This window comes from Schizosaccharomyces osmophilus, chromosome 1, assembly GCF_027921745.1.
Source record: "Schizosaccharomyces osmophilus chromosome 1, complete sequence".
In the NCBI taxonomy this organism is placed as follows: Eukaryota; Fungi; Ascomycota; class Schizosaccharomycetes; order Schizosaccharomycetales; family Schizosaccharomycetaceae; genus Schizosaccharomyces; species Schizosaccharomyces osmophilus.
Window position 1 is genome coordinate 1,493,172 of NC_079238.1, and position 24,725 is coordinate 1,517,896.

General features: G+C 39.0%; 15 protein-coding genes across 15 annotated transcripts; 10 read left to right on the forward strand and 5 right to left on the reverse strand.

The window, feature by feature from the left end:
• Window positions 1-1,320: 1,320 nt before the first annotated feature.
• Window positions 1,321-2,541, forward strand: exg1 (cell wall glucan 1,6-beta-glucosidase Exg1; the record flags this gene model as incomplete). The annotated part of the gene is made up of 1 exon (XM_056179479.1): window positions 1,321-2,541. The coding sequence occupies one exon, from the start codon at window positions 1,321-1,323 to the stop codon at window positions 2,539-2,541; it is 1,221 nt and encodes a 406-aa protein (XP_056034968.1).
• A 361-nt stretch (window positions 2,542-2,902) lies between these two features.
• Window positions 2,903-3,769, forward strand: pmc4 (mediator complex subunit Med4; the record flags this gene model as incomplete). Its single annotated transcript, XM_056179480.1, has 1 exon — window positions 2,903-3,769. The coding sequence occupies one exon, from the start codon at window positions 2,903-2,905 to the stop codon at window positions 3,767-3,769; it is 867 nt and encodes a 288-aa protein (XP_056034967.1).
• Window positions 3,770-3,959: 190 nt separating this feature from the next.
• pci2 (TREX/TREX2 complex subunit Pci2) lies at window positions 3,960-5,486 on the reverse strand (the record flags this gene model as incomplete). Its single annotated transcript, XM_056179481.1, has 5 exons — window positions 3,960-4,242; window positions 4,290-4,541; window positions 4,583-5,080; window positions 5,142-5,299; window positions 5,355-5,486. 5 exons carry the CDS (start codon window positions 5,484-5,486, stop codon window positions 3,960-3,962), a joined length of 1,323 nt encoding a protein of 440 aa, XP_056034966.1.
• Window positions 5,487-5,837: 351 nt separating this feature from the next.
• On the forward strand, window positions 5,838-7,826 carry emp70 (EMP70 family endosomal transport protein Emp70; the record flags this gene model as incomplete). Its single annotated transcript, XM_056179482.1, has 2 exons — window positions 5,838-6,033; window positions 6,136-7,826. The coding sequence occupies 2 exons, from the start codon at window positions 5,838-5,840 to the stop codon at window positions 7,824-7,826; spliced, it is 1,887 nt and encodes a 628-aa protein (XP_056034975.1).
• A 517-nt stretch (window positions 7,827-8,343) lies between these two features.
• On the forward strand, window positions 8,344-9,144 carry ubc15 (ubiquitin conjugating enzyme E2 Ubc15; the record flags this gene model as incomplete). The annotated part of the gene is made up of 5 exons (XM_056179483.1): window positions 8,344-8,388; window positions 8,464-8,607; window positions 8,685-8,714; window positions 8,800-9,025; window positions 9,086-9,144. The coding sequence occupies 5 exons, from the start codon at window positions 8,344-8,346 to the stop codon at window positions 9,142-9,144; spliced, it is 504 nt and encodes a 167-aa protein (XP_056034974.1).
• Window positions 9,145-10,242: 1,098 nt separating this feature from the next.
• Window positions 10,243-14,190, forward strand: rav1 (RAVE complex subunit Rav1; the record flags this gene model as incomplete). Its single annotated transcript, XM_056179484.1, has 2 exons — window positions 10,243-10,329; window positions 10,396-14,190. The coding sequence occupies 2 exons, from the start codon at window positions 10,243-10,245 to the stop codon at window positions 14,188-14,190; spliced, it is 3,882 nt and encodes a 1,293-aa protein (XP_056034799.1).
• Window positions 14,191-14,603: 413 nt separating this feature from the next.
• Window positions 14,604-15,014, reverse strand: hht3 (histone H3 h3.3; the record flags this gene model as incomplete). The annotated part of the gene is made up of 1 exon (XM_056179485.1): window positions 14,604-15,014. The coding sequence occupies one exon, from the start codon at window positions 15,012-15,014 to the stop codon at window positions 14,604-14,606; it is 411 nt and encodes a 136-aa protein (XP_056034800.1).
• Window positions 15,015-15,270: 256 nt separating this feature from the next.
• On the forward strand, window positions 15,271-15,582 carry hhf3 (histone H4 h4.3; the record flags this gene model as incomplete). The annotated part of the gene is made up of 1 exon (XM_056179486.1): window positions 15,271-15,582. One exon carries the CDS (start codon window positions 15,271-15,273, stop codon window positions 15,580-15,582), a length of 312 nt encoding a protein of 103 aa, XP_056034801.1.
• Window positions 15,583-16,946: 1,364 nt separating this feature from the next.
• rsv2 (DNA-binding transcription factor Rsv2) lies at window positions 16,947-18,908 on the forward strand (the record flags this gene model as incomplete). The annotated part of the gene is made up of 1 exon (XM_056179487.1): window positions 16,947-18,908. One exon carries the CDS (start codon window positions 16,947-16,949, stop codon window positions 18,906-18,908), a length of 1,962 nt encoding a protein of 653 aa, XP_056034802.1.
• A 474-nt stretch (window positions 18,909-19,382) lies between these two features.
• htd2 (3-hydroxyacyl-ACP dehydratase Htd2) lies at window positions 19,383-20,270 on the reverse strand (the record flags this gene model as incomplete). Its single annotated transcript, XM_056179488.1, has 1 exon — window positions 19,383-20,270. One exon carries the CDS (start codon window positions 20,268-20,270, stop codon window positions 19,383-19,385), a length of 888 nt encoding a protein of 295 aa, XP_056034803.1.
• A 619-nt stretch (window positions 20,271-20,889) lies between these two features.
• spc1 (signal peptidase complex subunit Spc1) lies at window positions 20,890-21,238 on the forward strand (the record flags this gene model as incomplete). Its single annotated transcript, XM_056179489.1, has 3 exons — window positions 20,890-20,973; window positions 21,027-21,113; window positions 21,173-21,238. 3 exons carry the CDS (start codon window positions 20,890-20,892, stop codon window positions 21,236-21,238), a joined length of 237 nt encoding a protein of 78 aa, XP_056034804.1.
• Window positions 21,239-21,337: 99 nt separating this feature from the next.
• Window positions 21,338-21,718, reverse strand: rpr2 (RNase P subunit Rpr2; the record flags this gene model as incomplete). The annotated part of the gene is made up of 1 exon (XM_056179490.1): window positions 21,338-21,718. One exon carries the CDS (start codon window positions 21,716-21,718, stop codon window positions 21,338-21,340), a length of 381 nt encoding a protein of 126 aa, XP_056034805.1.
• Window positions 21,719-22,486: 768 nt separating this feature from the next.
• Window positions 22,487-22,849, forward strand: cnp1 (centromere-specific histone H3 CENP-A; the record flags this gene model as incomplete). Its single annotated transcript, XM_056179491.1, has 1 exon — window positions 22,487-22,849. The coding sequence occupies one exon, from the start codon at window positions 22,487-22,489 to the stop codon at window positions 22,847-22,849; it is 363 nt and encodes a 120-aa protein (XP_056034806.1).
• A 104-nt stretch (window positions 22,850-22,953) lies between these two features.
• pth3 (mitochondrial aminoacyl-tRNA hydrolase Pth3) lies at window positions 22,954-23,517 on the reverse strand (the record flags this gene model as incomplete). The annotated part of the gene is made up of 1 exon (XM_056179492.1): window positions 22,954-23,517. One exon carries the CDS (start codon window positions 23,515-23,517, stop codon window positions 22,954-22,956), a length of 564 nt encoding a protein of 187 aa, XP_056034807.1.
• Window positions 23,518-24,092: 575 nt separating this feature from the next.
• adi1 (acireductone dioxygenase family Adi1) lies at window positions 24,093-24,614 on the forward strand (the record flags this gene model as incomplete). Its single annotated transcript, XM_056179493.1, has 1 exon — window positions 24,093-24,614. The coding sequence occupies one exon, from the start codon at window positions 24,093-24,095 to the stop codon at window positions 24,612-24,614; it is 522 nt and encodes a 173-aa protein (XP_056034808.1).
• Window positions 24,615-24,725: the final 111 nt, after the last annotated feature.

Consider the following 24,725-nt stretch of genomic DNA (forward strand, 5'->3'; position numbering starts at 1 on the left):
ATACGATACGATAAGCTATGTTTTGATTTCACTTGATTTCACTTTTTTTATTTTGGTTTGGTTTGGTTTGGTTTGTGTCTTTGTCTTTGTCTTTGTTTTTATCGCTCACTTTTTGCGTAAAAGTTTTTTTATTCATTTCATATACTTTTTAATTCTTGTTTCTCTTTTATTCTATGCTCTAAAACACATCTCTTGCTTTGAAATCAATAAATGGGACCCGGCCGTAAAGTGCTTGCTTGTTCTTTTTCAGGGAACAATGATTGCATTACCAAGGGATCATCACATAGGATCGATCTTTCCTCCCTGCTTACTCTTCCGTATAGCAAGTTGACAAATGTGATTGATTTTATTGTTTCTTGTCGTTTGAAAATGAGTTGTTTATGTTTTTTGTGTGGTCTGATGGCTTACAACCCATATTTTTTCAATATACTAGTATTCATCGTTTCTGTTTACCCAATGTTACTATGACCTCGTTGTTTATTTACAAACCTCCGAAATAACTATTTACCGTATTTTCATACGCTTTGTTATCGTTCGAGGGAATCCCCCTGACAACCAGAGTACATATGACACAAGCGTAAATAGATACCACAACTCTTTGTCCGGTAAACAAAGAGTCAGCCATTTTATCAGCCAATCAGAAAAGTTAGCGAGAGCATCCCTAATTATCGCATACCTTAAGATGCTATGATTGGGTGGTGACTTTTAATAAAGAAAGTGGGACTATTTACCGTTCTCATAATATATAAAGAGTCTTAATCACTCACTTTTTTAAACAGGATTCTAAAACCTCTGTGAGCATTCTTTAACAAATAGAACAAATAGAAAAAAATATTCTTAGGGTTCTGACCGTTCTTTTCAACCCAAACCTTTCTTTTCCTTTCTCGAATTGCATTTCTTTGACCAAATCGCGAAATTTCTTTCGGTTCTTTCTCGGTTTCTCGATCTTTTAGAAAGCCAATTCAAGTTTTTCCTTTTCAAATCTCTTTTTTGATTTGTTTTCTTCTTTTTTAATCTATTGTTTGTTCCCGTTTCTTGAGGAATTTTCTACTTTGACCTTCCTTTGGTGTTTTTCCTACTTCATTTCATTCATTCTCTTTTTACGTTTCATCAATCCATTTTTGATACACTCTTTCTTTTACAAAGCTTATCGTTTGTGATTCCCTAAACTCTTATAGATTTCATTTCTCTTGCAACTTTTGATTTCCTTTCTTTGTTGTCTTCAATTCTCTTGCATTTTCTATCTCTATTTCTATCCCAGTCTCTCTATCTTTTATTTTTAATTTCTTAATTTTAATTATTTTTTAGTTACCCATAATCATGTCTTTGTTCAATTCTATGGTTTCTTTTCTCTTTGCTGCTTTTTTCCTTTTGCACTCCGTTTCCGCATTTGTGATCAAGCGCAACAACCCCGTCTTTGACTATACCACCGAAAAGATTCGTGGTGTCAACATTGGTGGTTGGCTTCTCATTGAAAACTGGCTCAATGCCGACTTGTTTAGCCAATTTAATGGCATGAACAATGGCCCCACCGACGAATGGGGATTCTGTGAAACCCTTGGTAAGTCCGAAGCTTACAACCAATTGTCCAAACACTGGAGCACTTTCTTCACTGCCGATGAATTCGCTCGTATCGCTAGCTGGGGCATTAACGCTGTTCGTATTCCCATCGGTTACTGGGCCTTCGACGCCGAAAACGACGAGCCCTACGTCCAAGGCCAAGAATACTGGTTAGATCAAGCAATTGAATGGTCTCGCAACAACAACATGAAGGTCTGGGTCGACTTGCACGGCGCCCCTGGCAGTCAAAACGGTTTTGAAAACTCTGGTAAGACTGGTAGCATCGACTGGCAAAACGATGGAAACATCAATCGCACTCTCCAAATTATGTCTTACGTTGTCAACAAGTACACCCAAGATGCTTACAAGGACGTTGTCATTGGTATCGAAACTGTCAATGAACCCTTGGGTAGTGCTCTCAACATGGACGAGCTCAAGGAATACGATTTGCAAGTGTACAATATGATATCTGGCAAATCCAACTCTGTCGCTACCGTTGTTCACGATGCTTATGTTGACTTGTCCGAATGGACTTATGGTGCTATTTCTGGAAATATGTACAACTTGGTCATGGATATTCACCGATATCAATTGTACCAAAGCAATGAATGCTCCCTAACTTACAATGATCACCTCAACAGTGTTTGCGACCTCGGTGATCAAATCGAAAAGAACCCCTTCATCACTATCACCGGTGAATGGTCTTCTACTTTGGCTGACTGCACTCTTTGGAACGCCAGCGAATCCGGTTCTGCCTTTACCGGCGGCAACAGCGGTGATATTTCTACTTGGACCGATCAATACAAAAACGCTATTCGCTTGTACGTAGAGACTCAATTGGATCAATTCGAACGCGGTGGCGGTTGGTTCTACTGGACCGCCAAGTCTGGTGGAGCTACTTGGGACATGGGTATCCTCATCGATAACGGTATTTTCCCCCAACCTTTCACTGATAGAAAATTCGCTCCCTATTGCTCTTAAACTTATAAGATGTCCTCCGTTATTATATTTTGAACTTACATCTCTCGTTCGTTAGGGTTTTGGTGACTCCTTTATGCTTTATTTATATGGTCGTTCCCGTTTATTGTAATTATCACTAATAAAAATATTTCCTGCTACAATTGTAAGTCTTCACTTTTATGTCTAGCATTTCTTGCCTTTTGAGTGGATCTTTATATAAGTATTAAAAAATAAAATGTTTTTTGAATGGTTATCCTTATGCTTGATGATGATGGTGTTTATAGCATTGTAAAACTTCATAAACTAAAGTAGCAGTTTTCGCTATAAATAACTTTGTTTTTAACGAAAAAAATAAAAGTTATGAAGATCAGTTTTACCGAAGATGAAAGCCTGCTTTTCGATATCGTTCTACCTCATAATTGCAGTTGCTCACAAACTACACTGCCAAGAAGAAAACATTGGTGAACGACGCGCGACGCGTTGGGCAGGCTCTTTTGATTTCTACATCTTGACCATTATTATGGAGCTTTCCTCTGTCATCTCACAAATAGAAAGATGTCTTAATCAACACCTTCGTCTGTCGACTGAAAAAGTCAACTGCCATTCTGTCATGGAAAATTGGTCTGAAATGATACACCAACTAAAGAGTCTTCAAAATTTGATTTCAGAACATACTCTAAGCAATGAGTTGAGCTCTCAGATCGAAAGTCTGATTGAAGAAGATCATACTTTGGAGGAACAAATTGAAAGCAGTATGAAAGAATTGACTTCAATTTATGATACCACCCTTCCTCAAAATAACAATCAAAAAACTAAAAGGACAGTAGACGCTAATACCCTTCTTGAATATGGCCGACGGCTATCTAAATTTTCATCGGCACCTCCTGGTTACAACCCAGAAACGGGTCAAGATGCCAAAGCTCCTGTCCATTATCCTTGGCCATCCGAAGATCAAATGCGAAAGACAAGTCTTTTCCAATACTCTACAAGCTTGATAGCCCATCCGTCTGCAAACGCTTCTCAAATCTTCAACGAGTTGGAGGAAACCTCTGCTCTGAGCAAAGAAGATGCCGCTGCTGCCGCTTCTCCAAGCAAGAAAGCTAAAAATGCTGTTGACTATCCAATGTCTCCTACGTTTACGAATGCCGCTGGACAAGCTGAAGCCCAAGGAGAAGAATTCATGCCTTCTAGTAAAGACATTTTTGCAGACTTTGACTTGTTTGATCCAGAAATGGAAGAAGATACCTAGAACCATTTTCGTGAAAACTCGTGTATAAAACTACTATGACTTTGATGATAATAGTTTTTGAAATCCAAATCAGTTTAATAATCCATGAAGCAATACACAAATATTGGATTTGAAAGAATGAAACGCCAGTCTACTTGACCAATTTCTTACAATTTAGTCTATCATCCAACAGGAAAGAGAATTATTTTTATTATTTCTGGAAAAACTCCTCTTCATTTCTATCTTTTCCGACAATCGGCATAACACTTTCTATAGGAGCAAATCCGAAAGCTGCATCTTTCTTCAAAACAAGCGTAGCTGATGAATGAATCATATAACCTTTGATGTATCCTTGATCAATTAAAGATATACATATACATTCCACATCATCAATATCAAACGTTTCATCTTGCGTACTAACAAGCGCCGCTGTTAATAAAAACTGACCATTCACATGGGGGGTTTTTTGGGCATTTCGAAATGTCATAAAGAAGCTAGATTGGATTGTTAGCACGAAGCTCTCAAAAATACACACTCTTACACTTTACGAAACAAGTTTCTCCAGATCACAATTTCACAGCGATCATGTAAGGTCAAATATATGCCATGCTTTATAAACCAATTTCGCCTGGAGACATCTTCCAAAGAAAGTTGAAAGGAACGAAGATCACCTTTCTTCAAATTCTGGATTAATGGTTGAAATATCGGTATTAAACCGTATTTCTCTAAATGATAAGACTTGGTTAATTTGCCAAGGATGAGACCACACGTCGTTAAATAAATTAAAATTAGTCTACCAGCTGTTAGCAGAATAAAAATCGAGTTTAAGCGTACCTCTTTTGTTTGTAATACTCATCTGGGCAATTGAGAAAAGCGCTCCTTAAATGCGTTTCCGCTTGATGAATTTTATGCTGGAAAAGATGACAACGACCTAGATAGTAACGGAAAGTAACAATTTCTGCACTGGTAGCTTGGTTTATGGACACGCCGGAAGACAGAACATTGGCCTGGATTGTCTGACAAAGCCGTATCTGCTTTAGACGGAAATACAACTTATACAAAAGATTTGAAATCGTAAAAACAGCATCCTTTTTTGAAGGGCTACTGCTGGGTTGTCGGTCACTCAAAATAACATTGAAAGCTCGTTGAACGTTTCGCGATGCCTCACTTATAAAGTTGCGTTCAAGGAATCCGTTCGTATCCAAAGCACCAGAGTTTTGAGGAAATTCTCTATCTAAATGAATCGACAAATTCACATAAAAAGTTGAAACTGATCTGATGATAGATGCTAGCCATGCTCCATCAAGGTGTGCAAAGCAAGTTGTCAAATTCCTAAGCAAAGTTAATACCCATCAAAAACCAACTTAATCCAGATGTTGAAAAGGCTACATACACATAAACAGTTTGTAGAGAAGACCAACAAGATATAGGGTCTCCCGAAACAGCTTTCTGTACAAACTCCAGATACGAAACCACAGACTCCTTCCAGCCTCGTATTTTTCCAAAACTTTTTTGTATTTCACCCTTGAGTTTACTTTTGCCTTTAGGGTCCTATATTATATAAGAAACATTAGCCATCGTCAAAACGCGACCCAAGAGACGGTACCTGTGGGAGTTTTGAGGATAATTCTGCGTAAAACGCGCTAGAATTTGAAAATACAAAACAATGTGAAAATGCATTGGCATCTTTTTGCCGAATTGACCGATTTAACACCTCCAGAAACTCGTGAACCGACATTTTACTAGCAGTGTTAATAAACACGAAGAAACAAATAAAGGTCTTGCTTTACGTACCATTTACAAAAACACAGAGGCCTTTCACAATCCGATTTCCGACTTCAATTACCAGCTCCAGTTGATGTTGTTTAACTGCTATTCGTTTTCATTCAACTGTTCGTTATAGTATGTAAAGCTATTTACGGCAAAATAAGGAGTTATGATAATCTATTATAGCGAGAAACGCAGATACACAAGGAGTGAAAAGTCAGACCAAATGAGATCGAACTGCTGCATTCCGTAACTCTTACAGCTTCTTGTCAATTTCCATTGATCAGGAACATCTTTTGGTGTCTTCTGAATTGAATAAAGTATGAAGTTAATTCTGGATTCATTGCTTTCTTTTCGATTCTTCGTTCTTCTGTATCTGCTCCCGTCGTGCCTGGCATTTCAGCTGACAACTTTTGGCCCGAAAAATTATGCTCCTGATGACATTGTTGATACGACCGTAAATACTGTCTCCCCCTCTAATGGTGCAGAACATGGAACTGACATTTTCAATTATGAGTGTAAGCTACTGAATGATTGAAACTGAGATGAGACTTTAGAGATGTTTAAGCTGTTTCAATTCTTCTAAAACTTGAAGATTTTATGCTAATGCAAAGTTTTAGACTATGATGATCGATTTCATTTTTGCCAACCTGAGACAATTGTTCAACAACCCGAATCTCTCGGAAGTGTCTTATTCGGCGACCGTCTTTACAATTCTCCTTTGGAATTGAAAATGCTTAAAAATACTTCTTGTATCCCACTTTGTGCGTCTCACATGTCCAAGCCAGATATTCAATTTTTGAAAGACCTGATTTCTCAAAACTACGTGGTTCACTGGAATATTGACAATCTTCCTATAGCTACATATGCAGGATATGCTAATCCTGATAACTACCAGTTGACTCCTGGATTCCCACTGGGAAGAGTTACGGAAGAGGGTATTCTCCTCTACAACCATTACGATATTATCGTAGAATATCACACTAGCGCGCAAAATCAACATCGAGTCGTGGGTGCATATGTAAAACCTGTATCCCGCGAATCGAAGTTTGAGAATGGCAAACCCGAATGCTCTACGTCTAATTCTCATGAAGTACTGCCTGACCAGGATGACTTAACATTCGTCACTTCTTATTCAGTAACCTGGAAGTATTCCACAACTCCTTGGGCTACTCGTTGGGACAAGTATATGCACGGACCCTCCAACCAAATTCGATGGATGTTTTTATTGTACGCAGGTATTTTTGACATCTTTTTGATCTTTATCGTTTGTCTTATATTATTCCGTACTCTGAATCGTGACATAGATAAATACAACAGCGCCTTTTTGGATCAAGAAGATGTTCAAGAGGACTTTGGCTGGAAATTGGTTCATGGCGATGTCTTTCGGCCACCTCGTAGACCCATGCTTTTTTCCATTCTTTTGGGAACCGGTGCTCAATTATTATTTATGACATCCGCCATTATTTTGTTTGCTATCTTCGGAATTGTTGCTCCCTCACGACGTGGTAGCATTGCGACAGCCGTAGTAGCCCTCTTTATCGTCTCCGGCTTTGTCTCTGGTTTTGTATCTTCCGTTTCTTACAAGGTAATGCAAGGCATGCTGAGAAAAAGAAATCTTTTATTGACCCCCTTTGTCGTTCCTGGAATTTTGTTAGCTGGGGCTTTGTTCTTTAACATAGTATTTTCAGCTAAGAATTCTTCTTCAACAGTACCATTTACAAGCTGGTTGTTGTTAATTTTCCTTTACTTAGTATTTACTGTACCACTAAGTTTCATAGGGTCATTGATTGGATTTCGATCAAGAGAATTTGTTCCTCCTGTCAGGACAAACCAAATCCCTCGACAAATTCCTACTCAAAGTATCTGGATATCCACTGCTTCTTCTGCCCTCATTGGCGGAGCCATTCCTTTTGTTGCTATCTTAATTGAGCTTTACTTTATTCTTGATAGCTTGTGGTTTCATCCCCTGTACTTCATGTTTGGTTTTTCATTTTTCTGTTTTGGTATTTTAATTACAACTTGTGTTATGGTATCAATCATCACTGTATACATTCAATTATGCACCGAAAATTATAATTGGTGGTGGCGATCTTTCACTACGCCTGGCTTTTGCGGTGTCTATGTTTTTGTGTTTTCTATTATTTATTGGATTAACAGAATCTCCTCGACTTCGTTTGCAACTACACTTTTGTACTTTGGCTACAGTCTTATGATTTCTATTCTAGTGTTCTTTTTATGCGGTTCTGTTGGTTTCTTCGGCTCTTTTCTTTTTGTGAACAAAATTTACGGCTCCATTAAAATAGATTAACCATTTGGAATCAGCTTAAAGTTTTAATATTTATTAATGTTAATGTTTGTAATAACCATGGAAAACTCATTATGGTATCAATCATCAGAATTGAATCAATCAAAGTTCCTTTATCAGTGTTTTAATTAGAAACAGTCAGTGATTAATTGCAAACAACAATGTGGAATAAATTTCGTTCTAAACGTAATTTCAGCAAAGCATAATAAATACACGCAATTGCTCTTGATACTTAACGACTATGCAGTAAACATGTTTTATTAAATATAAAAAAAAGGTTATAAAATCGCTTTAAACGAAATAAATATGCCTCACGAGCCCATCATTAGTGTTCAAGTTTAAGTGCTAATCTCTTTGTCCAAAGCAATTACCTTGCAAGCATTTCGCCTTACACCATTTCACCTCTTTTTTCTGTTCATCACTTTTTTCTTTCTACTTTGTTTTTTTTTATAAAAAAAAAAGGCTAAGATATCTCTTAAAAACTCAAAAACTTATTTGCCCTCAAAGTAAATTTGCAAATATGTCTTCGTCAGCAAGTGAACAGCTTCTTCGGAAACAATTGAAAGTATGATATTGATTTATTTTATCAAAAAAATATTTCAGCCTTTGAAATGAAACTTATCTGGTTAACACTTGTTAGGAAATCCAAAAAAATCCTCCTCAAGGTTTCAGTGTGGGATTGGTAGATGATAAATCCATCTATGAATGGGAAGTTATGATTATCGGCCCTGATGACACGCTTTATGAGGGCGGTTTCTTCCATGCAACTTTGACATTCCCTCAGGTATGTTGTTTAAAGTTGAGGATCCGACTTGGTGACCCATTTGGAGAGCGTTTTCACTTTTCTAACTACTTTTGTAGGATTATCCTTTAATGCCACCAAAAATGAAGGTAAGTTCACTTGTCCGAATGATTACACTTATCGCATTCGCCATCGTTGAAAAACTGTAGAATTGGATACTAATTACTTATCTAGTTCACTACTGATATTTGGCATCCTAATGTACACCCTGACGGTGAAGTCTGCATTTCCATTCTTCATCCTCCCGGTGATGATAAATTTGGCTATGAAGACGCAGGCGAGCGCTGGTTACCTGTTCATTCACCTGAAACCATTTTGATCAGTGTAATTTCCATGCTCTCATCTCCAAACGACGAATCACCAGCTAATCTCGATGCAGCCAAGGAATTCCGCGAGAGTCGTATGTAAATATGTTGAAAAACCCTGTAGCTTGGAAATTACGTACTAACTGCTTTTTTAGCTCAAGAATTCAAAAAACGAGTAAGACGCCTTGTTCGACGATCTACCGAAATGATGTAAAAATATGTACGAACAACCATAGAAAAATGAATCTTTTAGTTTTTATTATCCTAAATAAACGGGCGAAGAAATTCAATAGTCAGGTTAGCATTACCTTTGTTTGCTCCAAGCGCTTATGCAACTTTCGATTTGTTTTCAATATGTGTTCATTAATTCAGATGGCAGTAACTTCCTTTATGCGAAAGAACTTGGTTGTCTTGTGCCCATCATGATTTCCATTGTCCGGTAAAGAAATAACCAAGTAGGAAATGCCAACAGTCTAAAATCATACAGTCTTCATGCTTTACTATTTAAGTGCTGCTTTTCTGCAATTTTGGATTTCAATTGATAACTGTCTCCCGCAATTAGTACAAACACAATTGACATGTTCTTTTGATGCCGCCATTACGCCGGCTTTCTTTTCGAAAAAAATTGTATTGCTTTGCCAATTATACTTTAAGCATCACAAATTTTTCATATAGATATTCGTTGATTGTCAGTGTATTATCTTTTACCGTCGACTTCGATATAAACATTCGTGTTGGAATCTTCATTCAAAAGAAAGTGGATATGAAATTTCCCATGTAGCAATTGTTGATGCTATTACAATACGAATGCTTCGCAAAACTCCATTCTCTCATTTACTAAAGCAACGCACATTGACTTTCGTATATCATTGTCATATAGAGAAAAGTTTTTGGAAAGCATTCATTCTTTTAATTCCTTATCCTTTATTCTTAGTAAGTGTAGCATAGCAATATATGTTTTCCTCGACTATGCTTGCTTGATTTCATTCTCCATAACCACAGGATGGAGAAATGCTGAGGATTCGTAAATGCACATGAGGGCTCGCCTGTGCCATTCTTCCAAGACTAAATTTATAAAACTGGTAATAACAAAAGTACTGCACCGTTTCTACATTTCTTTCAAATTTGTCAATCCAACAGCTTCTTCTGTTTACCAAGTAACGCTGTTACCTTTTATTCTGTGATGAAATAAACGAGGAAAAACAACCATAAAAGGTGTATGCTTAAACAAACAAACACAACCCATTTACTCAATTCGTTCTTGTAAAAAACTTAGATCTTTGGGAGTTCATGATTTGAATTCTTACGTAGAATGCCCCTGGCTTTTGTTAATCCAGGCACTCCGTTAGAAGGCGCTTCTACCAAGGATTATGTTTACTGGAAGAAAAAGCGTGTTTTGGTATGTCTGAGATACTTATATTTCGTATCTTTTTTCAATGACTAGTCATTATTAATATGCTTCTAGTCTTTAGGCACAGCTTGCTCTATCGCCATTATTGTAAATAACTATGAGCATTACCAAAGTATACAACTCGATCAAAGTGTCTCTGCCATTGCGTTAAATCGTCGTGGTGCAGCCTTGGCAGTATCGTATTCGGACTTCGTAACTGTGTACTTGCCAGATGAGCAATGGCATTGGGAACACTATCTTACATATAAGGTGTCTGGCAATAGTTGTATTCAGACTCTATCCTGGGGATATAATTTAGACCTTTTAGTCTGTACAAACAAAAACTTATGCATCCTTGATTTTTCTGATGAGCAAGTCCGTGTACTGTGGTCCTTGGATTCAGCATCAGGCATCCCTTTTGTTGGATCAAGTCTATCGTCCGATGCTTGTTACATCGCATCTGTTGAAAAAAGCAATCCTTTGGCTAAAGTCTGGTTAAGATCATCTCCTCAAGGAACCGTAACGTCGTTATACGATTTTAGTTATCTTCCTCATCCAGTACCCATACGGTTTTACTCGTGGTCTAGACCATTACATCCAGATTCTAGCAGTTCTCTCCCTTTTTTTTACACAGTTGGTTTTGATCATGTTTTGCGCATATGGCAGACCGGTAGCCGATTTGGCTCGCAGCTCATGCATCTTTCATGTTGTTTAGATTTGAAGGAATATACTGATAAAAACTCAGCACCGTTTTGTTTTTTACTTGAAAGGGACGATTTTACAGCTGCTTTGGCTCATGCCATTAGTCGCTACTCGGGCAATTTGCCTGATGACCCTGTTCTTCCAAAGCTGGTAGGTCTGGCCAATTCACATCCACAATTGTTTTTCATTTTTTCTGATTCCAAAGTACACATATTTTCTTTCCACATGGATGAAGATTGTCTTACGACTGCTAAACTTGTAAGGAGTGTTCCTGTCAGGTTTCCACGGAATGCTTTACCACCGGATGGATTTCTTACGGTGTATAGAACCATAAAAGAAGATGTATACGATTATAAATTTATAATTCGTTTTCAGGATTTCGCCAACGAGTATGCCTTTAAATTATCAGGTATATATTCAGATGAGGAGTTTGCGCTACATACCACTCAAATGTTCTATGGACATGACACTTCTATAAAAACACTGGTTAGAACATCAAATGGACATGGAATTGCTTCTTGTGATAATCAACGCATTTGCATGCTACAATCGTACTTATCTAGTGATAGTCATAGGTCATTGGTGCGACGATCGAAACTCCGTTTAGAGGGAAATGACTTTGTTTTACCGTTACATGCCGGTGAATATGCAGTAACTGTTAATAACTCCACTATAAAACTTTGGCATTGCGATAACACGTTCGCTCCTGTATTACTTTGTTCCAGTAGCAAAGTCCCTACTAGTGAAATTATCACATTTTTTATTTTGCCTGTGCAAAAAAACCGTATTTCTGTGTTGTGTGCACTAACAGAAGGTGGTCATGCTTGGTTTTATAATGTACTATTAGATAATCATGAAAGCTCAAAACTCGAGTTTCTAGATCGAGTAGGGTTTGCCCCTAATGTTCACACTGCTTCCGCCGTTGATGTTATGGGGTGGTCCTCAACATTAAGCCTAAGCAGTTTAGAATCGTTCGAACGAGAAGTATTTGTATCAATATCTGATGATGGGTTGCTTCAGACCTGGATGGCAAAAGTTTCAGGACCTTCGAATGCAACCATATCCGAGTTTTCTAGAGTACAAACGAACATCAAATCCGCAGACATGGTTAAGGGCTCCACTTCGAGAAAAGTAGCGGTGGTTTCAGAGAACCGGCTTCGCTTGTCTATTTTTGATACAGGGAGCTCTTTTTTTACCGCCAATCAAGAATTTACCAACACTTTTAATATTTATGGACCAATAATAGATTTAGATTGGACTTCGACCCCCAACTCTCATTCCATCCTTGCTATAGGTTTTCAGCATGATGTTATCTTATTATGTCAAAACCGCCGATCTTATATTAGCGATGCTTCTTGTTGGGTACCTATTCGACGTTATAATTTGAGTATGTATACGGACATGCTTATTAGTGATTCTTCCTGGCTAGATAATGGTACCTTGGTCACTGCCGCCGGAAATAATTTATTTTTTTTCAAAAGCAAGCTTCCTAATAATAAATCTCTACTATTTCCTTCCGCCCTAAAACGAACAGCAAATAATATCTTTGATCTTGCTTACCAACTGAATGGTATTTTACCGGTATTTCACCCGCAATTTTTGCAGCAGCTCTTGCTCAGAAACGAAGAATACTTGGTTAGAAAAATTCTATTGCTGTTCTACATTTCTTTAAAAAATGATCACCCTATGCACTATTTGTTGAATATGGAGTGTTCAGAGTTATACGAACATGATGACGAAAAATTAATGAATTCATTCTATGAAGCCTTAATGAAATATGCCAATGAAGTTATAATTAAGACGGACTTTTCTGGTGAGAAGCCATCTGTTTCCGAAAATCCCACGGCCTATTTGGATGCATTTACTACAGACTTGTGTTACCTTTTGAAACACAAGAAAGTGAAAACTTTAACACGGTCTTCACAATTTTATCTACTCAATGTGATCGAGGCGTGTTGTAAAGCTGATCAACTTCGAGATTCATTGGATTTGAATGGTAGAAGATTTTGTATTATGCTGAACCAATATATTTTAAACAAGTATCAACGGCGATCGAATCGGTTTCCTACCCGTGATGTTTTGTGGGCATTTTACAGTACTAATAAAAGTGTGTTGCTTGACTACACGGTAAAAGCTCATGGGAAGACCCTGCTATGGCCGGCCGTAGAGGAATACGGATTACCTTTTTGGCTAAATCAACAAGCATTAAAAAACGTCTTTGAGGAATTGTCTAGAAACCACTATGTTGATAACGACGATCGGGATCCTGAGAAAGTTAGTTTATACCATATAGCACTTGGCAAGCTATCAGTTTTACGAAAACTTTGGAGCTTGGCTGGCTGGAGTAAAGAATCGAGACCTACGGTGAAATTCCTCTCAAATGATTTCACACAGAACCGATGGAAGATTGCAGCATCCAAGAATGCATTTGCGCTTTTGAGTAAGCATCGCTACTTTTATGCAGCCGCATTCTTTCTTCTGGCAGACAGTCCGTATGATGCAGCTAAAGTTTGCATTCGCAATTTGCATAGTTTATCACTAGCTGTGGCTGTGGTGCGAACGTATGAAGGGAATGGGAAAAGCTGTTTAAAAAGAATTATCGAAGAGTTTGTATTGCCCTCAGCAGCATATTACAATGATCGTTGGCTTGCAAATTGGGGTTTCGCGATGTTAAATGACAAACTGAAATCAATCAAAAGTCTGCTTGTTCCACTACGATCGCTCATTGAAGTTGACAACGATTTGATAGAGTCCTTTGAGATGGACAACCATGTAGGTGAGACGCACGGAGGGACAGAGATCGCAGAAGAGAGTCATGGAAAAGCCAAGAATGAGTATACGTCGGATGATCCTGCATTAATTCTACTGTACGACTTTCTGCGAGGCGACGTACTGCAAAGGGACCAAATGCTCGAATATCGATTTGTCCTCAATAGCGCTCGTGTCTATAATGAAATGGGATGCGACGTAATTGCTCTTGACTTGCTACGCAATTGGAAATTTGAATTTCCTTCAAGTCTTCCTAGTAGGGAGCCAATCGAGGAAGAAGCTACGAGCAAAGAAGAACCTGAAGCAATAGCCACAGAAAACAAGACTACAATAATGGGCCAAGAGCTTAAACCAGCGCCGGCAGAAGTACCAGAATTTGATGAATCATTTTTCTTTTAATAATGAAATACTGCATTTTTCGAGCTTTTGCAATTTTAAGAGATTTTACAGTAGATTACGATTTGACTATCAACTGCCTACAAGAAAACTTCATAAAACAAAGGACTACAACAAGAAAACATTGCGCGCAAAAAAATAACATTACTAAAGGTAGTAGTAGTCAAAAGTACCATCTAAGTAGAAAAAAGCAAAGAACATATTCAACCATAGAAAAGTTATAAGAGATGTCCCGAGAACCCGCCCGGGCTCATCCAACAAAACTACGGAATGAAAAAAAAAAAATCAATTAATAAACAAGAATGACAATGCGAAAAAGAACACGGATAAAAGGAACACTCATCCAAAAGACTCATACGAATTCATACATAGCATAAATTAACGTTTAGAGAGACAAAATGCAATCGTCTTTATGATTAAGCACGTTCGCCACGAAGACGACGGGCCAATTGCATATCCTTGGGTTGAATGGTGACACGCTTACCGTGAATAGCACACAAGTTAGTGTCTTCGAAAAGAGAAACAAGGTAAGCTTCGACGGCTTCTTGGAGAGCACCGACGGCAGAAGATTGGAAACGCAAGTCAGTCTTGAAATCTTGAGCAATTTCACGGACCAAACGTTGGAAAGGAAGCTTACGGATCAACAATTCAGTCGACTTTTGGTAACGACGGATTTCACGAAGAGCGACGGTACCAGGACGATAACGGTGAGGCTTCTTGACACCACCAGTTGCGGGAGCAGCTTTACGGGCGGCCTTGGAAGCAAGTTGCTTACGAGGGGCCTTACCACCGGTGGATTTACGTGCGGTTTGCTTAGTACGAGCCATAATTAAGAATTGGTGTAGTTAGTATGAGGTAGAATTTAACTTGGGTGTTGGCAGATGGATCCTTATATACGGAGAGTGAATCCCAAAATTTAATCAACAACCCGAACCCTGTTATAAGATTTGACGTAAATGAATTGATGGCGATTGTCGCATCGTATATATAGAGGACTGGAACCCAACTTTATCGACTAAGGATTTCGACTAGCGAAATATAACACCACACCAGAATTCTCATTAAATAAATTATCACTAAACAATGTCTGGCCGCGGTAAAGGAGGAAAAGGATTAGGAAAGGGTGGTGCCAAGCGTCACCGTAAGATTCTGCGTGACAATATCCAAGGTATTACTAAACCTGCAATTCGTCGTCTTGCGCGCCGTGGTGGTGTCAAGCGTATTTCTGCTTTGGTCTATGAAGAGACTCGTGCTGTCTTGAAGTTGTTCTTGGAAAGTGTTATTCGCGATGCTGTCACCTATACCGAACACGCCAAGCGTAAGACCGTCACTTCTTTGGACGTTGTCTATTCTTTGAAGCGCCAAGGCCGTACTATTTATGGTTTCGGTGGTTAAACACAGTGTGCTGTATGGCTACGTATGTGGTTGATCGTATTAAACGGATTGGATTTCCCGAAACATATCATTTGGATTGTAAGGATTGTAAGAGAAGGTTTCGTCGTCTGCTAGCTAGGAACAGCTATATGGATCTTGACCTTGATCATCATCGCTGATCATTAGAAATATACTAGCTCTCTTGTAGGACCGAAATCATTTCTTTGGAGCCATTTAAAGATGCGCGTGAAAATGTATGGCCAAGAGGAGAGCAAGCTAGAATCGGTCGATCGCCTTGCAGAGGTTTCTCTTCCAACATTCTTTTGATATGGATCCTTCTTTGTATGTTTGTTTTTTTAATGACGTTTGCATGCTTTTGTTTTCTCATTGCATCATTGTATAGTATTTGCTAGGAGCCTGCCTGGTTAATTGATGGATTTACTGTGTATGGGAAGTGGAAGAGGGTGTAGAAGAGTAGTAGAAGCGTAAAAAGGTAGAATCATGTAGAAAATAAGACGTGCGAACAATTCTGAATTTTAATTTTACTTTTATTTCTTGTAATAGCATTTTTGTAATAGCAAAACAAAGCAACATTTTGAACAATCAAGAAGAATTCGTTGTTTCCCTTTGGGTAACATAGGTCATCGCGGTTACCTAGGTCCCATATGGGTTCCAGTTCCCACAACCTCACAACCTTACAACCTTTACCTTTTCACTTTTCTTCTCTCTTCCTCTTCAACAACTTTTCCACAGCGACAAATAACAGACCTTTACAAACGTTCGAGTTACAAATGCTTACATAAATAGACGGTATAATCTCCAACGAACGTACGACGATGGATTGACACCATACTTACATGTGATGAAATACCACCTGAATTCAACATCGTCCGTCGCACATCTTTATTTCTCTCAGGATCGACTCACGATGCACCACTCCATGACTAACATGGCCCAGCATGGCATTTTCCTTAGCCAACGTTATTAAAACATAGCATAGCGTTCTGTTGACATATTTGTTTGTTTTCCTATAGGATACAGAGGCCTTGCGAGATTTTGCGAAGTTTTGCGCACTTCATTTAAAAATGTTATTTACTCCTTTCTCTCGGTACTGATTTGTGGAGAATCAGCGGTTTTTCGCATTCTGACATACGATTGGGATTCGCTTAACATGGGCACCTCTAGGAAATTAAATATCCAATGATATCAGTTTCTGACGTGTCATCTATCTCATGTTCGCAGCTTCTCTCTATCATAGGTCGAATTCCCTTGGAAAACGTCACTTGCTATGGTTTGTTGTTTCGATGACTTCGGCTTTCTAGATCCTTTTCTGTGACGTCACCACTGTATATATACAGCTGGGAGGCTGTAGTTTGAAAGTTTTCATGGACACCACAGAAAAATTACAGTCAAGAGCGCCATCAAAAAACACAAAGAATGAACCATATGGTTCGAACTGGAGATTTCAGGAACACCAATTGCCTTCTAATTCCCCTTTAAAGAACAATAAACAGATCATACCAAGCGTGTTTCCTAATGTCTTCTCAGATACCGATTTTGACCAAATCTCAAACAACGAAATGGATTTGAAGCGATTGGAACCAAATGCAAAGGAATCCATGGACCCTTCGGGTTATCCCGACATGTCCTCTTGGGATTATATGATGAATGTCCCCATCCGCGTCTACAATGAGGCCGAAGGCATAGACCCCTTTACCCTCGACAACATTCAAGACTCTACCATGGACATGTCCCTAGATCCAATGTCTGCCGAATATGCTCAGGGCGGAAATTTTGCCAGTGCGCCCTCATCCTTGGGAAGCAATCCCGCCTTTGTCACCACCCCGTCCAATGGATCAAACGAAAACAATTCCCTTCCCACTAGCAATGACCTCGACGTGCCCTTGTCCCCTCCGGCAAACGCCGATTACAATGCAGCAGCAACGCAAAACATGGTCCCTCCTCCGCTAACTCCTTCCCTTCCTGCCGTCAACGATTCCTCTTTTTCCAACAACCAGATACAACTCCCGAGCCAAGTGATGCCCGATGGGACTGGCTCAATTCCCGATGTCGATGGGAATCCATTTGATATGGATCCCCCTTCTCTAGAAACTGGCTTGCTTTCCCCCCCTCAAATGGCAAAAGGATTTTCGAAAAAGGATCCGGCCATGCAACATCATCATCACCACCAACAACAGAGGCAGCAGCCGCAACAGCAACAACAAAAACCTGCTCCTCCTGCTCCCGCCATGTCATCCTCACCCATTGCACCAAAACAAGAGCAAGCTGCTGTCCCTTCTCTTCTTTCATCCACCACCGGCAAGGATTCATCGATGATGCCAGTCAAGCAAGAAGAATTCGGCTTGTCTCCCCAAAAATATCCTGGTCAAGCTCCTGCTCCGCCGAATTTGTCTCAAGCTTTTCAAATGTATACCATGAATCAGAACCCTCCCAAACAGCCAAGCATGTCGCTGAATGGCGACGCCATCCTAGATTACAATGCGTACCCCGTAACTGACACTTCTTTGGATTATCCCACCGTTCAGCGGTCACAGGCATTGGCTCAAGCTGCAGACTCCTTATTACCATCCAATCCCTCCGCCAATGCAGATTATGGCTCAGAAGCTCTGGATGGCGTCTCCGACATGCTTCCTTCTCAAATACAAGACCCTACCCAATTCCCTCCTGAATCCCTTCCATCCCATTCCAATCGTACCTATCCTATTCCCATCAATAATCCCTATCGCCCGAAGCGCCCCTCCCTGGTCCTCGGTTCCATGAATTCCCTTTCTCCTACTCAACCGCCTGTTGTCGTTCCTTCCAATACTACACTCAGCCCATCCCCTACATCTACTTCTCCCACGAAGAATTCCTTCGCGAATGGTGGATTCGCTCCATTTGATGCTACAAAACCGCAAGTTTCTGCACAAGGGTCTGTGGTCGAGCCTCCTCCAGCTCCACCTTTATCAAGTATGTCTCCTACTGAAAAGAAGGAAGATCATCCAATGGCAGCAGCTGCTAGTGTTGTTGCTCCTGGAGAGAAAGAATCCATTCCAGTTGACACTACCCCAACCCCAAGTGTAACTACTTCCGCTGGAACACAACGGAAGCGGAGAAAATTCAAATTTGGCAAACAGGCAGGCCCAGTGCGGTGCACATTGCCAAATCGTACTACAGGTGAAACCTGTAATACTGTGTTTTCACGAACGTATGATTTAATACGTCATCAAGATACAATTCATGCGAAAACTCGACCTGTTTTCCGTTGTGAAGTGTGTGGAGACCAGAGACATTTCAGTCGCCATGATGCCCTTGTTCGACATTTACGTGTGAAGCATGGTAGGTAAAAAACGCATACAGCAAGTCGCGGTTAAAAGTTTAAAAAAAATGATACAGCTGTATCGATTTGAGGGAACTTTTTATTTATTTTTCTTACGGCAATTTATGAGAAAATCTTAATTTTTTGTTGACTAGATGTTGAATATGTCTACAAGGGATGAGGTTTTCGGTTTATACCTTTTTTTCGTTATGTATATTTAATAATTTTCTTTGTTCTATTTCTTGGACTTCATCTTTTGTTGTTCTTTATGTCGTTAGTTGTTTTACAATGCTCTGAAACCAAACCCCATTGGATTTAACTTATTAATTCGTTGGTTTGTTAAAATAATATTAAAATAGTGTATTGAACATGGTCCTTTTAGGCTAATCAATTCCTTGAAACAAAAATTGGAAAATCTTTTTGTCGTTGTTGCCAAAGTTGTTTGGCAGCGTGTATGTTCTTTCTTGTAGCTGTGGATTGTAAAGGAATAAGAGATGCTTGACTATGCCGATTCAAATACAAATCTTCCTTTTGCTAGTAAAGTAGCATGAACTGTAGAATCGCTTTCTAGCCAAACAGTCGCTGTATCGTTTGTACACACACGGATTGGGGTACCAACGAATACAGGGGCCAAAAGACGATAATCAAATTGACGAATTCTTTTACTTAGCCGTGGATATGAAAATCGAAAGAAATTCGCCATGGATGTTATAAGCAATGGACCTGGAACGATAAGGTTTGGATACTTTTCCACAGACGTTGTATATGAGTTATTCCAATGAATGAAATGAGCATTAAACATCAAAGCCGAATATCGGAATACCATGATTTCGGTAGGAGTAAATAACCAAGACTTCGTCGAAGAAGATTTACTGGTAATCCTATTATCATCTGCTAGATAATCCTTATTTGTATAATACAAGGTGCGGTCTTCTTCTAAACATAAATTCTGCTGCTGATCGTAAATCTTTCTTTCAATGAGAACCTGGGCAGGAAGTGTATTACATTTTGATTCGCATTTTTCCGCCATAGACATGGGTTTTGTCTTTTGGCCTACCGGTTTTGTGTGCACGGCCTCATGACATTCAGCTTCCTGAAATAATCGCAGCGGTGTATGGAACTTCAAAACCCCATGCAGCCAAAGACGATGCTTATGCGACAAATGCTGTCCGTAGGGAGCATAAACAGTCTCGTAACCGTCTGGATCTAGATTGGTTTCTGAGGAAGCGCTATTTAGGTACACAAAATGTTGAGCTGGCTGAACAATTGATGGCTTTTGCAAAGCAAAATTAGGTTCAGGTTCTGGGACACTTCCTTGAAACAGGGCCTGTAATTTACAAAGAGGGCTTGGAGAAAGAAAATCTTTCAGTACAACTCTTCGGGCGACCATAGAAACGTTTATGTAGATTGGAAGACAATCGAGTTACGAGATTCAGCGTAAATTGCAGAACAGTAAGAGCTTTGTATCGTAAAATTGGAATTCTCTGTCGAATGGAACACTTCAAAACAAAAAAAAAAAAAAAAAACGAAATAACTAGTTAGCCTAGATGGCTTTTGTCATTCTACTTTGTTTGCATTTCAATTTCAAAAGGTTTTCCAAACGCAAAATCAACTTTTCCAAGACTAGAGTCTATCTTGGTGGGTAAAGGTGTCTTCATGAATCAAACACACCACAGGTGTTATGGAGGGAGAAAGGCTAAAGTCGACCGAGCAACAGTTTATGATGCCATACTTCTCTACATTCTTGTGCTATTTTTATTAGCTGCAAGGTGGACTTGCCAACGCACAAACTTGCTGCTAAGCTCAGGTCTTCTTCCTGCCAGAGGATGAGAAAATTCGTCGAGTTTGTCTTAGATTCTTCAATTCCCTTCAGTGGAATGAATCACTGTTTAAGAGGATTATTTACTAAGGCGGATTCTATCCCTTGCACTAAACTCCATTATTAGCAAATACAGCGAATGCTCAGCTTCATTAAATCACTGATTGAAGAAAAGGAGTTTACATCTACCATGAATTATTTAGAGGGTAAAATCGATTTTCATGGACAAATTCGTTGTTCAAAATACATGAATTATGGGATCTTAACATCTGGTGTATGGCTCAAGGATGCGTCTTGGTGAAGTTATTAACAATGTGTGAATTATAGGTTGCAGCGTACATAGCAGGATGGTTGGCTCATGACTCGTTCTTGAGCATCAAGGTGTTTTTAATTTTGAGCATTATTGCTGGAATTGTACGTATTGAATAAGGATGAGAAAAGCGTGATACTCTGCTAACACAACGCTCGTTTAGATTTGCATTCCTGCATGGCCCATGTACAATCGAAAGCCCCTGCAGTTTCAAAAGACTAAAAATTGATTTGATTACCTTTACAAAACGAAGGAACCCAACGGATGTTGGTCTTCATCGTACTACAATCATGATTCTTATTTCATTGGGCCCAATTGCTGGATTTCTTTATGGCTCCATCATTTCATTTTCATTTCTATCATCATCCTTCTTTTGTTTGTTTCTTTTTCCGTTTGAGAGAGGAAAGCGCTTTGTTGACCCACACTCATTGCATACCCACAAACTACGATCGCTTTCAGGTTTCCTTTTAGATGGCTCTTCAGTCCGCACCGAACAGGTTTTACCAAAAACCATAAGAGAATTGCATTTTTTGCAAATCGTTCTCTTTATATTTGGGTGTAACCGTAAAACAGATTTTTGGGATACCTGTTTTGCTGTGGAGATATAGTGTCTAGAAAACTTTGCTTCTTCAGTATGCTGAAGCAAATAATGTGCTGCTTGATACAAGTATGAAATCCGACAATGTTGATCTTGCTGTTTTGCACTCATAATCTCTTGTATAGGTCCCTCCCTACCACTATTTACCTACTTTTATTCAGCTGCTCTGAGAACGAGCCGGGCATCCACCGTGAATGGTTTACCTCTATTGCAACAAAGGTTCTTGTAAAAAGGAAATAAAAATAATAATAGAAGATAATTTGGCTTATGATACGACGACGCTCATATACTTGTTCTTAATAAACCAAACTCATCTATAACGTAGAAAAAATATTCAAATATAGGGAGCCAAGTATACTTTCAGTAACTAAAATTTCGTAGTAGCTTCAACCTTCTTATTTATGATAATGAATCCTTTATGTATTGCATAGAATTGTACATACCGAAGTACTCGAATAAAATGAACGATTGCGTTCCCATATATACTGTGAGTTACATTTATGTGCAAAACTAAATAACGCTTTACTATAATTCTTCCTACATTACGTATCGACGCGTTAAAGATAATTCAATAATCTCGTGAGCATGGTTGATTTGAACTTCGAGTTGTTTACTTTGGACCGTATCCTGAACAAACTAGAAAGCAGGTGTAAACCTGAAAATGCTTCATTAAAAAGCGGTTTCGAAAGTAGGATTCTATTGAAAGAAACTTTTTGAGTTTGAAATATACTCAAGGGCTTCAACAAGTGACATTTTAACCAAGCGTGGAAAGAGACGCGACGCGACAGTTTTGTTTTTCCTAAAAAATTTTTACAATTCTTGGGAATTTTACTACTCATTTTAATCTTATTCGTAGAAGAAGATATTAATATAACGGAAATGGCTAAAAAATCATTAATGGCAGAACCAGGAGACCCAATACCTCATCCACGTCGAAAAAGATATCGTCCAGGGACAATGGCACTTAGAGAAATTCGGAAGTATCAGAGAACGACGGACCTGCTCATCCAACGTCTTCCGTTTTCGCGAATCGTTCGTGAAATCTCATCCGAATTTGTTGCCAATTTTTCTACAGATGTGGGCCTTCGCTGGCAATCAACCGCTTTACAATGCCTCCAAGAAGCTGCAGAAGCTTTTCTTGTTCATCTGTTTGAAGATACTAATCTTTGTGCTATTCACGCCAAGCGTGTGACCATCATGCAGCGCGATATGCAGCTAGCTCGTCGTATCCGTGGTGCTTAATGTCGATGCCAGGAATGTATATAAGACAAATAATTGAAGTAATTTCTTTTTCCTACTGCGTACGGTCACGCCTCATGATTATTCCTGCATATCTGAACAAATGCTCACTTTTCGATTTCTTGTTGTTCGTTTGGGCATTCGCGAAGAGACTGATCATTTTGCTGTTCTTCGTTCTCATGGCCGTATTTTCTTCGGCTTTTTTTCTGTCGATTCCGTTTTTTCTGAACAATATTCTGTGCTTTTAACGACAATAAACTATTTTCTCCATGTTTAAACTCGTCAACCTTTTCCGCTAATCTTTTTCTTGCTATTTTTCGATTTTGTTCTCGCGAACGTGTTTCTTGACACCGGACAGTGATACCAGTCGGAATATGTTTTAGTTGTGACACTATACTTGTTTTATTTATTTTTTGGCCTCCTGGTCCACTCCCGCGAACAAAGAGTTCCTCAATTTCTTCTTCATTGATTCTTTCCAAGTGATATGGCTTTTTTGCCTTTGGTCCTTGTGATGTCGCGCTCATTTGAAATTGACGAAACATCCAGGGCTGTCGACTGCAACTTTGGATAGGCAAATGCAAGTTGTTTTCTTTTCGGGTACACAACATTGACTGAATAAGGATTTGCCTCGCACGAAAAGAGAAACGAAAGCATCTTATAGTGGAAATCATAGTTTGCAAGAACCGCACTGTACTCTCTCTTTTTTAAATATTTATAAAACCTTACAGAATCACTTTCGTTGGAAGCATATACTCAAGGGTATTTGAGTTCTGTTTATGATACTCAGCTTCCCACTCGATTGTTCTTCGTAAAGCTGCACTTTGCGTTTAAGGGCGAATATGTAAATTATAAATTCTTCAAATTCAGACAGGATATAATCGTGCGCCCTAATTTTACTTCCACTTGAATTACTTCAATGGTTGTGCAAATTGGGATGAATATGCCTCCATGGAGGAGTTATGAAGGTATAATTGAATTTATTGCTCCTTTTTTCTTTCTTAATTTCTATTTCAAGGTTCTATTCAGAATCACAATCTTGATAATGAAATGCTTGCGTGCTTGATACCTGACCTGTAATTGCTGGGGAAGCCTACTGACAAAAATTTTGCAAAAGCAAAATTCAACATCATCCCCATCCCTACTCAGCTTTTACTACATATTATTTCATTGTTTGATTTAATATACTTTTTTAATTCTATTTATTTTATTGAAATATCTTCGTTGAATCGTTTGAGCAGTTCGAACTATGAGAGCTTACCTGTTTCAAGACGAAGGTGACCAAAGAAAGCCCAATGATTCTGGTATACCTATCACTGAAGCACAACTGAATGCCGCAAAGGTGATTAGCTCACATTCTGACGGTGATTTGTATGCATTTGCTGATGAACTGATGAAACAATATGGTTTCAAAAGTCGCGATGAAGTAAGTGTCAGCCGTATTAAGTTGGGTGAGCGTTACGACTCCATGGTCAAAAAGTTTTTTGAAGAGCACTTACACGAAGATGAAGAAATTCGTCTTATTATGGATGGAAGGGGCTATTTCGATTTGCGCTCAGTTGATGACAAGTGGGTACGTCTTCTCGTGGAAAAAGGTGACCTAATTATCTTACCAGCTGGAATTTACCATCGGTTTACCACCGCCAGTGACGATTACATTCACGCTATGCGTCTCTTCAGAGAAAATCCCAGGTGGATTGCTCTTCCTCGTTCTCACGAAACTGATAACGTCGATGCTCGTCAAGATTATAAACATTTAATTACATCCTAAAACAGATTTGAGGTTGTTTGTTATGATGAACAGGTTGTATCTACACTGTTGTAATATCAGTAATGACGGACTCTTTTCGGCTTATTTGTGAAATCTTCGATTTCGTTACAT